The sequence below is a fragment of the Chroicocephalus ridibundus genome, chromosome 10, assembly GCF_963924245.1.
Source record: "Chroicocephalus ridibundus chromosome 10, bChrRid1.1, whole genome shotgun sequence".
Classification (NCBI taxonomy): domain Eukaryota; kingdom Metazoa; phylum Chordata; class Aves; order Charadriiformes; family Laridae; genus Chroicocephalus; species Chroicocephalus ridibundus.
Window position 1 is genome coordinate 3075763 of NC_086293.1, and position 15465 is coordinate 3091227.

At 39.3% G+C, this 15465-nt stretch overlaps 1 protein-coding gene and 1 long non-coding RNA gene across 2 annotated transcripts in view; one reads left to right on the forward strand and one right to left on the reverse strand.

The window, feature by feature from the left end:
• The window catches only part of LOC134521425 (uncharacterized), a 91893-nt gene that overhangs the window by 73478 nt on the left and 2950 nt on the right, over positions 1-15465 (forward strand). The gene's annotated exons all lie outside the window — the stretch shown is intronic.
• SYN2 (synapsin II) overlaps positions 1-15465 on the reverse strand; it is a 195375-nt gene that overhangs the window by 43224 nt on the left and 136686 nt on the right. The window contains exons 6-7 of the mRNA XM_063347884.1: positions 6380-6442; positions 3827-3969 (exon numbers count right to left, since the gene is read on the reverse strand). Coding sequence (XP_063203954.1) covers positions 3827-3969; positions 6380-6442 — 206 coding nt within the window. The remainder of the gene's footprint in view (positions 1-3826; positions 3970-6379; positions 6443-15465) is intronic.

Sequence of the window (15465 nt, forward strand, 5' to 3'; positions counted from 1 at the left end):
CTTGTGGGCTGGAGCCGTCGATGCTAAGTCTGTCACACAGCAGAACTCCAAAGGAACAGGGGTTCCATTAGACCATGGATAAGTGATAGAAAAGGACCCGACCAGACAAACTGGCGCTTTAAGCCTTAGATGTGATGCCTGTAATTCGTATATGATTTCCTCTGCTGAAACACGTAGGTTTCCCACCCTTCTTCATGTCCGTTCTGATAATTGCTAAGGGTCTTTCACATTGTTATTTCCTTCTCTTTAATAAATACTGAATAATATAGAAAACAACTCCTGACACTTCTAAGTGCTTTACACTTAGGCTTAACATGTTTTCACTTGATTTGGTCTATGCAAAGAAGGAAGAACTGTTTTAAATTGGGGAAAACCGAGTTATGATTACTAAAAACAATTCATAGAAACTTGAGCTTCCCCTTTTCCAACACCCTTCTGCTTTATTTAGTACCACTGAAAGTACACAATCCACATTGGCTGGACCAGGACTTGCCATCAGAAAAAGATGTACAAATGTCTACCTACAATTCTTGTGTAGGCAGCCTGCTCGGTGCTTTGATTCCATAGCACTTTCTTTGTCTTCTACTTTTGTTTCACTGACCTTTTGATCAAAGTACGTTCAGTTATGGATTCAGAGTATTGCTTTTGGAGAGAAGATGGAGATGTAGTGTTTTTGTATTTCTGTTTTTCTTCATCGTGTGTGACCCTTTTAGGTCTATTTCCTTGAAGTCAGATGAATTCTGTAATGGTACCAAGTGTAGTTAAGTATGCGTCACAAAGCCTTTGGAGGAGCTGCGGTATTTAGAGGGATCCAATGTTGCATTTTGGCTATAATCTCTACTGACAGATGATAAGCACCAGTGTTTTGTGAGTCATGGATCCACTTATACCACAATTTCCCACAGAATTATAAAACTGAAGCTCTTAATAACTCTCTTTAAACTACAAAAACAAATGTTCAGCTGGTATTTTTTGTGGTGGCTCTCTAAGTACTCTGTTCCTGTGTCACAGAACAAAATGAGAACCAGCTGTAAAACAATATTCTACTGATATAATGTATATGTATGCATATGAAGAATTTTACAGACATTTGGTAAATCTTCTCCTTTTCATGACGCTTTGTAACAATGGATTGGTATTTCACTTTTTGGTGTGATTTAACTGCACGAAAGAATCTAGAGAAAAAACGATTGCTAGGCTTTTAGCATTTGGATGAACCCATAGTTTCTGAGTAGAAACTTAAAAATAAATAAAAGGTAGGAGGAACAGGCTGTCATTTTAACTTATTTTTGCTGTCCCTTAGGCCAACTGCTTCTTCTGTGAAGAAGAAACATTTACGTTTGAAAATGAGAAATTTACCATGGCTGACTCTTCCAAAATTATTCAAGAGACTGAACAGCATTTAAATTTCAAATCAAAGAAAAAAATGTAGGGTGCTCTCCTCTGAAACGGAGTGGTCTGATTTCTACCATAGGGAACGAACCATCAAGTTACTGATATTACATCTGACCGCTGGTATCTGGCAGTGTGTCGTAACCATTACGCGCTGAGCCTTATTCCTAAGCCTATTCCTCCCCACTCTGCCACTTGGGAGCTGTAAGACAGAGACAAATCAACTCTGTTTATTATGAACGACAGAGGAGGGGAGAGATGGGCAGCACTACACAAGAAATCTGCCTGTCAAAGCACCACCAAGAGAGACAAGTACTATCCTGGCCTTGAAGAGGCAGAAGGAGTTGCACAAAAAGGTCTGAGATAGAGCAAGAAGGCTGACTGGTGACTGGAAGCAGAGGGGGAAAAAGGCTGTTGAATGGCGCTGAGCAGAATAAAAGGGGCAAGGGAGAACCCGGGACAATGAAAAAGGTTAGACATTAAGGGGTGAGCACTAAGAGGACTAAGACCACTAAAAGTGGCCTGGGAAAGCAGTGGGACTGACCAAGATACGGTTTGGACAGATAGGAGAGAGGTGCGCCTGGGGTGTGGGAGTACGCTGCTATTCGGAAAAGCAGGATGGATGTCTCCAGATATGGGGCTAAAGCTGGGAAAAGTCAACAGTCTGGAACAGCAGCCTAAGACAAACAAGTAGAATTGGAACTAACTTTCCTGGAGAAGCCAGGGGCTAAAAGCTGTACTTTATGATTCTTATTGCCTATAGGGAGAGGTGGAATAGACCCAACACATCCAAAATTTTGTAGGGAGCTTGAATTGCAGAGTTTCTGTCCTGCATCACTAAGAACACTGAAAGTCACCAACAAAGGATTCCAGAAACCTCTCAATACTCGCAAGCTATTTGAGCGTTCTGCTTTGGTCACTGTGTACCGCCCAAATTCCCAACATACTGTTTTTGCAAAGTTTACATAGTTCTGGGTTCAGAAGAAAGCAGGACTGAGGGTCCATACTGCTGGATGGATCTGACCTTGGGGAACAGTATTTCCACTCAGTTGTGTGTTGTGCTTTCTTGAGGCCCCTCAGAGGTACAGTGAGAGGCTGACGGACTGTTGAGTTGTTTTAGAAAGGCCTAATCTTTGATGTTCTTTCTCAAACACCCCTTGAAGTTGTATGCCAGGAGAGGCCAGCAGTTACTAGTACAGTTTTCATCTTGTGACAGTGATGCTTTGGGGGAGAAGTCAAAAGTATGTGGTTTTCCAGTATCAACCTAAGGAGATACATTTTTCCCCTTCCCCCCACCTTGGGTAAAAGGTTCTGCTTTCTCATAGAGCTTGTTGGCTGCTTCTAAATTACTTGAAACTTAATGCTAACTTTGTCTTTTAATATTTTAAAGCATTTTAGGCATTTTCTTTAACCCAGCTCCTCCAACCTTTGCTTCTCTTAGTATTTATGGTTTGCTGGGAGTTCAGTCATTTTTACTGATAAAGAACTTGACTGTACCTTACAAATGTCAACATGTAAGAAACTGCTGATCCCTCCAATGTTACTGGAGTTCCTAGAGAAATATCTTTGTGCTCGTATGTGGGTGTGCATATATAAATGCATATGTGTGTTTTTATCTATGTTTTGTTATATTTTTCCTGCCTCAGAATGGTAAGCATGAGGGAACAAATACTTGAGATGATCTAACTTGTCTTAAAAACATAAATTAAATGAGGGTATGTAGGATTACATTGCTTGATAATTGAAATAGAGTAAAAATATGCATAAATATGGTTACCATAGCTCAACTACTACATAAGAACCTGTTTTGCCGCTCTAGCTTAATATTGTCTGTGAAACGGAAACACTCATTTTTAGACTCTTACATAGTCATGATCTTTAAACAAACACCTGGATTCTAAAATTAGAGGAGATTTTCATCTATTTACGTGGAGGCCACTGCGAGATTAGAATTTTTCTTACATGTGTTATGTTAAAAGGAGAGTACTTTGTTCCATTAAAGTGCTAAGATTCAGGTTTGTGTGAATGAATGCCATCTAAATATCCTTAGAGGGAGACAAAAATTTCACCCTAAGTTGCTGAAAAGATACAAAAGAATCTGATTTAACAAGTTGTCTATAAAAACAAATCCCCTTCCAACCGTGCCTTTCTTTAAATGAAAAAATACACAAATGTTCAAATGTTAGCAGGAAAACCAGTCTGGCAGGCTCACCTGTTGTCTTATTCTCCTCCTCCCAATCACAATCAACTTTAAAAAAGTCTTAATAAATGCAGACAGTCTAAAATACTGCCTTTCCAGATAGTATGACAATGGAGGCATGGAGTCATCATGGAGGCACTGCATCAGCTCAGAGACTCATCCAACGGTCTTAATCTTATTGGTGCTTATCAATTTTGAAACAAAAGGATGAAAGAATATAAGGTTTTGGCTCACATGTATGCTTTGTAGTTACTGCCTATCTTTTGGATCCTGATGTCATATTTGGAGTCTATGAAGGGTTCAGTAGTGGCGTAGGTCTGAGTAAGTGCTACCACGCTGGCTATGTCCTGAAAGTCGTAGTGGTTGTCTACCTTGATCTGTAGTCATCATACCACAAGTAAACAGCATATACAAAAGAAAAAAGAGCAATTAGGAATGAAATGCAGAATTCAGTTGCAAATGGCATTCATGAGAAGTATGCTTTTTGACAGCATCGGTTTAAAAACAAAAGGCATTGGATATTTGCTCCAATTTCCAGGTTCTGTAACAGTCCTGCACTGAAGTACCTATTTTTCTTGGCAAAATATTACCTGTTCCTCTGTAGAAAGTAATTTCCAGACAGTGTAATTTTATTTTGCTTTTCAATTTTTTTAAGTGGTGATTTTTAATTTTAGATCTGCAAGCTTTAGAATTTTTTGAGGTGTGAGTGATAATAGGCAACACTAACTTATACAGAATTCTTGTTGATTCTGTAACTTGCTCATGTAACTGAATGTTCATGGAGCCCACTGTGCACTACCACATCATGCACCTCCTGGCAGGGCGGAGATGAAGGCTCACGATACCCTGCTGAGCGCGCGTTCACGTGGAGCACAGAGAGCTGGATCAAGACAGCGGAACCAGCTTTTCTCATTTTCCCCACTTCTCTGCAAGGAGCCAGGCTTTCTAGGAGAAGGATTTCCTAGCTGTGGAACACTGGGCTGAGATGGTGAATGGTAATAAACCAATCAACTTTCATCTCGGAATAGGAGGGAAGTGGAAACGGGGAGAATATTGATTTAGGGGGAGAGGGAGAAGGAGACTTTGGAGGACAGAAGTGTTACTTTTGGACAGGGAGGGCACATCTCTATGGTTGACTTCAAAGAAGCTGGCTGAAATGGGGAGAAAAAGTGACAGAAGAGAAGTCTTAGGGCTGGCAGAAAATGGGAGAGGGAAACTGGAACTGCAACAACACACTGCTGTACCCAAAGTACATTTCAGAAAGGTGAGGAAAGGAGGCAGGGATTAGTATTTCTCATGTTATCTAGTATTAGGAGAGTTTGCAACTCCTTGCAAGCCCAGCGTCTTGTCACTTCCACTGTCACCTGGTAGGTACAAGGGCGCCTGTGGGCCAGAGCGCCACCGCTGTGAGATGGGACTTGCGTGTTAAATGGGGTCTGTGAGGCTAAAAGAAGCCATAAGGCCTAAGTATTTGCTCTCAACTCTCAGATGGAGAACAATACAGAGTAATTTGCCGTTTGAGAGCCACAAAACCAGACACGATGCCTGGTTTCAACTTATTTTCTGAAAACTCAATAGCATACGCAAAACTAACTGTGACCGATGGCATCACTACTCCTAGCAATGCCTTTAGGGAGGGCTGGGGTCCAAGGAGAACCTTTACTTGGACTCTGACACTAGGCGCTTCACTACAAATAAACTGGCATTTAATCTTTAAGGATTTTAAATATTTTATAGCTAAAAAAATCTAGATTTATTTCTAGACATTTGATATGCTGAACATTTCTGTGCATTATTTCCCTTTTCTTTAAGCAAGAGGTGAATACTGAAAGTACACTATAAACATTCTAATACTTCACACATGCCATCCACAGACACCGCAGTTTAAGTCATTAGTGGTTAATTCTGCTCTCAATTAAACTGGCTGCTGGATTTCCACTGACTTACTAAGTACGAAATAAAGCAAAAGAGTCATAGGCAAAAAACCATAACATACAGTACATCTTGCATAATTACTGAATAAAATACAATTAAATCAGTTTTCTATCGCTAGTGGCAAATATTATGCTCACGGAGCTTTTGGAGATTCAAGATGATAAATGTAACTATTCCCTGATGATTTGTTTTAGTAAAACACTTAAAGCACTCAAGTGTTTTCAGTGAAAGTGGTTAATCTGTAATGACTAGAAAATTTTACTGATATCAATGAAAGCTGGATTTAAATCCTACCCCATTGAACCATCATTGTGAGATAAGTGATATCAAAACAACTGTACTCACCACTGAAACGCAATTACTTTGGAGAAAGAAAGCAGCAGTTATATAGCGGTATGAAACAATCACAGAGAATACGTTAAGGCAGGAAATGAAGAAAAGTTCAGTATCAAGCTGAAACTAATAAAGAACCAAGGCAAACCCTTCCTATATTCCCCGGTCCAAAAAGTTGGATTGTGCAAACACACCTTGACTCTTAAATAGTTTCACTGTAGTCAAGTAAATTAATAAATGAGGTTCTGCTTCAAGAAGGCATCTCGGCACATTTCAAAGAACGTCCAATATAGGCCAAATAAACTGAAAAGGCATTGATGTGAAAATAAATTATGTGTTTTAATATTTTCCTAAAGAGAGGTGCTTTCTTGAATAATAGACGATCAGAGATTGGCAAGGGTAGGGATCTCAGACAGAATTTGGACAATGAAAAGTTAAAATATCCAGGAAAGGAAAGAACATGCATGTTATTTTAGACAAACACCCGGGTTCCTAACATGCAGTAAGTAGCATCTGCACCTTTCCCATGCCTGAATGAGCATGTCCAATCTTCACAACAACAGGAAACGTTGGCATTGTGAGCTAAGGGGGGAAAAAAAAAGACGTGTTAGAGAGAGCAACCTTGAGTTACAGGATTAAGCTACACCATTTATGAAAATTATTTAAACGTGACCCTAATGCAGCCAAAGCTGTTCTTGCCATGGGGGCACTGGACCACGTTATTCCTCTGTGTAAGACTGTGTGTGCTGATGAATTACTGTCTGTGTTTTCTGAGCGCTACGTTATTCCCAATATATACAATCGGTGTACTTCTGTCTTAGCTTTTTTGTATGTCTTTCTTTGGACTTCACTTTTTAAACTGAATTTCTGCTATTTCCTATTTTATGTTGTGCTATTGTGTTTTCTGACCCATAAATTCACACTCTCCAAGATTATAATCATTAGTGATGTCAAACTAATCACCTTTTTTCTTTTCCCCTTGATTTCCTTTCTTTAGCAAGGCTGTGAATTCTTTCTGTGACCACTTATGAAAGCAACGATATCTAATTCAGCAAAAAAACTTTCTTTAACAGCAGATCCTAGCTTCTGTTACAGAATATCCCAATTCTCTGGGGAGGGCTCCAGCTTCTGCATAGAATGCAAGTAATAATTCAGCCACTATGCAAAGGCATATGAATATGCTTTATTCAACCAAATGATAACGGTTCTGTCTCTCAGAAAGTTCTGTGAATAACCAGTTTTGTTTCCATCATTCATTTGAAGACGTTTTAGAACTCTCAGTCATGGGTACAGCTGTCACTTCTTTGCCTTTTTTCTTCCACCTAAAACGTACATACATTGACCCTCTGTCAACCAAGCATAAATACAAATACTTAGTAGAACAGGATTATAATTAGAAATAAAAACCTGAACACCCTCAACACGTAATTAAACTGGGCAGAAGCGGGACAGTAAGTGTTACGGGGTCTGAAACCTTCATTTAGTACCAAACTTTAAGAGAGTAAATACAATCAAAGGCAAAGCTGATGCTTTAGAAAAGAAACTCAGAATTCTTACTGATCTTATGTGAAACTTATTTTCCAAAGAAAACTTATTTTCCAAATACTTACAAAGGATTGTCAAGAGGTTAAGTGGAGGTCGCATTTATCTCACTGTGCTTTGCACAACTTTGCACAGGAACACACAAACAGATATTTACATGGAAAGTATCATGGGATTGTAAATACTGACATTAAGAGCAAGAGATAAAGAATGGGAAGGTCACTTGGCTTTGGGTAACATCCAAACCTATTGGTAGGGTTATGAAGCTAACTAAAATTTACACACGCTTTTCCTATGTTTTAAACATTTTTTTCAATACGATTTAAGGATGCCTGCTTTAAAAAATACTTAAACTGAAAGGCAAATCTGCACGAGAACAAGTGAGAACAAGTGGGAAACACTGCAAGGTACATATTCTCTACTACTCACCGCGGGATTCCCAGTACCATACACGTGTCTCTTCCTTTTCTCTTTTTTTGAACGGACTTTCTCTGACTTTCCTAAAATGCATTCCAATGCAATATTGTTGTGCTCCGACTTTTGTTAAAACATATAAAGGACACCTAAGCTCACAAAACCAAGTCGCTTGGTTTTTGTCAGGATCTCAGTTTCTGCTCTGCCTGATCAGAAGAGAAAGGAGGACCCTGTGGATCTGCTCCACGAGCACTCCAGAGTTTTCAACGCCCGAGGAAAGGACAGGGCCTGGCAGCTGTCAGCCGCCGCACCGGCCACGCAGCTCCTGCACTGATTTCTGCCGCAAAGCCAAAGCTATGTCTTTTCAGGAGAAAGCCAGATTTGATTTAGAGACTGCAATCCCAGTTAAATTATTCCATTAGTTAAGTAAAGACGTCACATACTTATCTTCTGCCAGGGCATCCTTGAGATCTGAAATCAAGGCCCACCGCCACAGGCAGGCGGACCACTCTGAAACCCATCTCTTTAGAGGACGCGCCTAACTGCAGCCCCCGCGCTTCACTGCCTCTGGAAAGGCAACTGCTAGCTTTGGCAGAATTCCTGACAATTAACACTGTAGGAATCAATAACTATGAATACTTTGAAAGTCTTTTATTTAACTCTTGTTTAGGAACCATTTCAAGAGTTGGTCTTTAAATCCAAAATACGTTGATTTCCTTTTACAGACCTGTTTCAATCATCTAACCAATTTAAGTTACGGCACGTAAGCATGAAAAAACTGATTAACTTCAAAATATCCAAAAGCACTTGCAAAAGCATTATACAGTAAAAGTCCCCTATACTGCAATTTTAAAATAAATTTCTTGCTAAACTGGAGGAATGCAAAGTCCTGTATACTCAACATCTAGTCACTTATTTATTGCTTTCATATTTTAAAACCAGCCCCTTTTTTTTTCCAAATTTTTTGGGGGAAGAGGGGGAACAAATCATTGCCTGACTCACGATTCATAAGGGCAGCACCACATTTTTCAACCACTGAACGGGGGTTTGTAATGGAAACGCTGGCAGACCTCTAACTATAGCAATACAAATGGCACTCCTGTAATTAAGAGGAACACGTATTTTCCCGTGATTCCACAGCTGTGGAATCCTCTGTGGGCCACAGGAAATACAAAACCTGCGCTAACATCATTTAAGGCAATAGAGTTCATTTTGCTGCGGAGTCCGATACCCGGATTTCGTGTGGTCTACCACATCCCAGCGCAGACAGAGGGAAGAGCTGGCTGCAGGGCAAAAAGGCGCCGAACGCTGCATTTCAAACACCAGACACAAAAAAAGCCAGGCAGCACAGAAGGCAGACAAATGAGCATTTATCCCAGCGTTCCTCTTGTGACAGGCCCATGAATTCAGGGCTGATGAAGTTGTAGTTAGTTTGGGGTTTGAACAGCATTTCCTTTATTCCTGCTCTTCCTTGAATTACCACAGTTTTCCCTTTGTAGATGGGGACTAGACATGCGCCATCATGCAGTCACTTCCCTGCCACTACCTAATTTCCAGTTGTGCGCGGCATTGTTCTGCCAAGCAATAACAAAGCCTGAAATTTCTCAGTCAAATGACAGAAAACTCGATTTGAGTCCTCGCCCCAACGCTTCCCAATCTGCTCTTTTGTGTTAGTTTCTGTCTTGACTGAACAGCAGTCTCAAGACTTTTCATATATTTGGCCAAACATTATGTATGATACAACTGTGATAGTAACACCAAAAACTTACCGGCTCCGGGGCTTTCCTTTTAATTTACGTTATAGTTACTTGGTAGAGAGATACCTTGAAAGAAGATCTAGCACGTCTCAATGGATCCACTTTAAATAGAGCTGACACTGACAGGACTTATTGCATGTTTTCTTTGAAATATATTGCTGGGGGGAAACGGCCATTTTCCAAAAATATTTCTTATTTTTCAAAGGTTTTCTTAAATTCAGAGAAGTATAAATTACACTGTGACAATGAAAAACTAAGGGGAAAAAAATCAGGAAAGACCAACAACAGAAATTACATTAAGAAATCTGGCAAGTTCACATGTATGAGAGATGGAAATGGACTACACTGCATGAACCTTCCACATTCATATAATACACCTGAAATACATCTGAATATTAAAAAAAATAATTAGGATAAACATGACTTCTAACTTAGAGAACAATGCCATAAACTATAATTATTAATTAGAGACAAAACAATACGTGTCAAGCATGTAATAGAATTTTCCAGAGTTATATATGAGTATGACTGGATTGGTAATAAATACTAGTAGCAACTGGAAAAACTGTCTTGGCTCTTTGCAGGAACCCATGTATGAAACAGTTGAGATACGTTACTGATATTTGCTAATATGATATTATTAATCAAAGTAACATCCCTGACTATTAAAATGTTTTATCAGCTCCTAAAAACTGTACAGATGGATTCAGTCTATACGCTTTCACTTCTGTGGCTTTAACATCTCACATCACAATTTTAAATAAACGTGAAGTCTTACTTCAACAGGCCGTTAACCTAGAATAAGCTGCACAGCTCGTTTCCGTGCCTAGGACTAGGCACTGCCAGCAGTAGGTACTACTTTGATCTGTGACCTTGAAGACGTGTTCCCTAGGAGAGCAAAAAGCAATTTTGTTTGCAGACAAAAGGCAACAGTGAAAAATCTTTTGAAGCAGAATCCTTTTAAAATCTGGGTAACAGAAGTCTAGATTCCTAAGCTTCAAACTCAGAAATATTTAGCCTGGAAGTTGCTTTACTGAAATGACATGTTTTAATGGTTTCTGACATAGATAATAGCAGGAATTCAATTTACATACTTAATGACCAGACAACTCTAACGGTTGTTACGACAAGGCACCATCAAACCGGGAGTTCACTCAAGTTTGACGTGAGTCTTACCGAGCATAGCGGGAATACTTTAACACCTCCCGCAGAGCGGGCACCTGCCTGAGGGTGAGAAGCCCATCCCAGCCCCGGCTAACTCCACTGCCGAAGGGCTCAAGGACAGAGGAGAACGAGGGATGAAATATTAGAGGTGATTAAGTCTGTAATGGAAAGATGACAGTATATATGGGTTTAAAATGTGACTGTAATATCCTGTCTGAAAAATCTTCATGTTTTTCATAAAATGTCTATCTTTTCCCTATCCAAATAACTATATATTAGCATTTTTCATTCACTACTGACAGGCAACCAGCAAAGCAACTATAGTTGCAATGAAACTGTTTAGATTTACAAATAGACAAAGAACTACCTCAAGCAGGAGTTATACTGATGGAACTACTAAATCCAGGGTGGATTTTGACCCAACATTCTGAAGTTGCAAAATACGTGCTAATTAAGGCAAGCATGCATTCACAGCCAGTCATTTTGAAATGTATCACAGAAGCGTGTTTCTCATGTCCCTGTCGCTCAGAATTAGGTCATGACATCTGTCGGGTCAGCTAGTGTGAGACCACAAAGCGTTTTGAACCTGCTGGTGTTGGGAGCAGTAAGTTATCAAATCGCCCTCATTAAGGCTTCAAGTGCGTTGGATTTTTACTCTTCTGTTGATGTGAATTATTACATCAAACATTCCTTTTCCACGTTGCCAGGATGATTTGCAAATTGGATCCAAACACAAATTAGGTTCAAAGATTCATTAGTTACTGGTCAGAACCTATTTTAAATGCCTGAAATCTGCAAAGTAATACTGTACTGCTTTTCTGAAATGTCAAGGTATTTTCAATATGTTGCATATGTTGTTTTCATGAAGGATTTAGGGCTGGCCTGTCTTCTGTTCTGATCCCATGTATTAATAATTACACTGAAGGAACAGGGAAATGCAGAAAATTCAATCGATTTCAGAAAACACTGCAATTATCGCTCTTCGCTTTTGCTAGAAGTTAAGAAAAATTTGCCAAATTAAAACAGTGAAAAAAGACACTGATCAAATGCTATAGGTGCTCCAAAAGAGCAAGCAAGTACAGTGAGAACTGCTGTTGACACATCAGATAACCATTAAAAACATGGGTTCCAGAAGACTTCACGAACACAAAAAGGTTTGAAGGCTCCTGACCTCTGATCTGGAGAAGCACCATAGGAAATAGCTAAACCAACTGCGTCCAGAACATATTTCAGTTTCAAAAGTAAGCATATCCTGCCAGCCAAAAATTAAGAAAAAACAGTTAAAGATAAACCACACAGTCTCCCCCTTCCTCTTCTCTTCAAACTTGGTGGGCGATTTTTTTCTTGTTGAGAAAAGGAAGGAATCCATATTCCAGAAGACTTCATTTGTTATCCCAGCACGGAGTGTCTGTAACAGTATTCATTAGCACCATTCAAAACAGCCGGCTCTATCCAGTGGTCTGTACTAATCGGCAGCCCAACAGCTACCCAGCCTGGGATGCTTGTTTTGTTTAAAAATACCATTTGGGAACTGCTGCCGAGTATGTGCAGAAGAACCGAACAGATACCGTTGGGTGTGAAATTTAAAAAACCAACCAAATCAAACACAACCCCAACGAACAACCTAAACCAATGAACAATACCAAAACTGCTCTGTGGAAAGGAAACTGTTAAATAGATGCTATAACGCTGACCGCTGAGCAGCTAATTAACAAAATTATAAAGCTCATGAATACTTATCTGCTACTGTTGTGCTCATGAAGAACCACACCGTTTTTACACTATACTGCTACCTGTATTTTCACTGCACTTTGATGACAAATAAAAAGTAGAATTGGTAACCTGGCATAGTACTTCTTACTAAGTAGTACTTAATACTTCTCTCCTTCCTGAATTCATCGCTATGATTTCCTCTAAGCTGAAGTTTGTGTCCTGTGCCTGCAGTTCCAGGGTAGCAGAAGGGAAAAAAAATCCCGTTCCTTGAACATGTCAACAAGAGTCATGTCCTTCCAGTGAACCTGACAAAATAAACTTTACTTGTGTTTTAGGAAGAAACAAAACACAGGCTGTAACTAGAGGCAGCTGGCAGCACCATCGCCCCGGGGAATGCAGGTTCACTCTTCGGGATTTGTGCAGCCATCACAGATTTGACGTCCCCTTCTTACAAACCCACTTCTGCCTTGTCACTTTACTCTCTTCTAAACTCCAGCCAAACCTAAGGCTCTTGGTCAGAAATCCTGCTTCATTCTTTTTTTTTCCTGAATGGAGTTTAAGTTAGTTTCAGTGTGTGACATAGTTTTACCACAGTAGTTTTTGAAGGAATTGTCTGATTAAACATCAACTTTGAAATCACAGGACTGTATACAGCCGGTTCTGTTAGCTTCGATGACTAAATGCCCCCATCCCTGTTCATACACACCTAAGAAACCTCTTGGCTTTTGGCACTTTAGGGTATTTTTATAGACAGTAACACTGGCCAGAGTTCTCTATATAAAACCACCATGACTAGTCACTAAAAATACTTTATTTTATTGAGCTATGAAGCCCATATACTCTTAACTAGGTTCAAGTTTGAAAATGAAACGCCATTTGCAAAATTCTGACAATTACAGCTATTTCGGTTGTTTCCTTTCTGACCAGCATACTCTAGAGAGTACAAATTTGCTGCATGTGAGTTCTCTGAGAACAGTAAAGCTGACTTACAATTACAAACACTTTAATTAGATGAGCACGAAAATCTAAAAAGCCCGTTACTTCCTGACCCGCTGACTGATGTCACAATAGCAAGGACAAACTATCACGGCTTGTTAACTTTTCACCTACGTCAGTGTTTTAAAACTGAAGATTCTTTGCACTATGAGCTTACATAGAAAAGCATCATTTTATTGTATTAATTTTTAATATCTGACCACCTAAAGACTTCATAAATCTGCTTATCATGCTTTTTACTGTAGAAAGAAGTATTCTAGTTTGATATACTTACACAATACCTACAGGCACCATCATCACCTTCTATAATCTGAAGTGAAGCTTATTTAATGAGTAGATGGCTCTACAGTTACCCAGCGCAATCTTCATCTGTATCAGTTTGCATTTTTCCATATATAATGGCAAAAATACCTATCATTTCTGTTTTCAGAAATTTCTGGAGTTTATAAGGCCGGTTTACTTGAGTGTCACCCTGACATTTCTTCACTGTAAATCTATTAATTTAAAGTAAATCCTTAAAATTTAAGCTTCATACACTAAAGTGCTCAAAGGCTCATAAGTTCTTCTGCAATTTAAGTACTTTTGAACAATGCTTAGAGTTACACAATATAAGCTATTTTATTTCCAAGAGATATAATTTGAATCCTTGTAAATTTACTTTGAATTCCTCTAAGGTATCATGTAAAATATAATCGAAGCTGTATATAAGAATAAAACTAGGCAAAGATCATCTGCTAAAAAAAAAAAAAAAGCCCTCTGCTGGCAACAATACAGAAAAGACAGTTTTTTGAAGGTGGTATTTGCCCTGGCTTTAATGTCCTCATGGTTGGGTTGACTAGAAAAGCCACAACGGGAAAAAAAAGAGGGGGGAAAAAAACCAGCAGTGACAAAAAAAAATAGATGTTGCATAAACATGACTTACCTCAGGTTCAGTGTTTAAATATTTATCTTTCCAATAATCCCCAAGCAAAGTTCATTTAACCACTCTAGTTCCATGTAATTTATTTCTGGAATATGCATCAGACTAAATCTAATTTTGCTCTGCTTACTTTGGAGAAAGGAAATTAAAAGTGAAATAATGAAGGTGGCCTTTTATTTCCCAGAAACAGGCAGGAAGAGCCCTAAATCAATAAACAAGCAGAAGATGTACCTCCTCTGGTCTGTTTGGTTTTAAGAAAACACAATCTCAAGATAAAGTCAGGGCTCGGCCACGCAGAAGCTCTCCGTCACCAGCAGGGGTAGCTCGACATATTCCTCTCTTAATTACGAAAAGCAGAAACATCCCCCTTAAAGAGCTCTTACTCTCACCAAAGACAAAGAACAATTCAGAGATGTCCAGCCAGATTTTCCACTGCCTTGTACCTTGACAGGAAAAACTAGGTGTAACATTCTCTCTGTCCGGGAAAACATTTCACACGAGTGGCAAGCCAAAGGAGAGTCCGATAGGCTTCGTGTTAGCTTTTTGGAAATAGGGGCATTAAAGAAATTTAAAAGCTCAAGTGGATAAAAAGAGTAGAGCTTTAATTTGATCAGCGTGCCCAGGAACTAAAGAGAGGTAAATGCACCTTAATTGTAATTTCTTTATTCAAAACAGAGAGTTAAAATGGCTTATAAACTAAAGAAGTGCAATATAGATCGGCCCAGGGAAACGCTGGGCCCCCTCAATTCCCACTGCAGTAACGGGAGCTGATGCCACGCGGGGGATTCCGAGCACCCTCGCAGACGGTTACCACCACCTCATAGCACTGGATGTAAGAAACCAATTCTCTTGATACTCACTGACATGAACACAAGTTTTGACATGATCTTAGGTACAAAGTGACACTATCACGCAAATCTGAACCAGGAAATCAATCTAAAATACATTTGTCTCCACAACGATTTTCAATTAAAAGAGAACAGTTATCTAAACCAACACAGATGTGCTCTGATGACAGAAAAATCTCCTGCGTTCAATACCTGTACAGCATGCAAACAGAAACTGTCATTAAAAAGAAAAACATTAGGTATAAAGTCAGC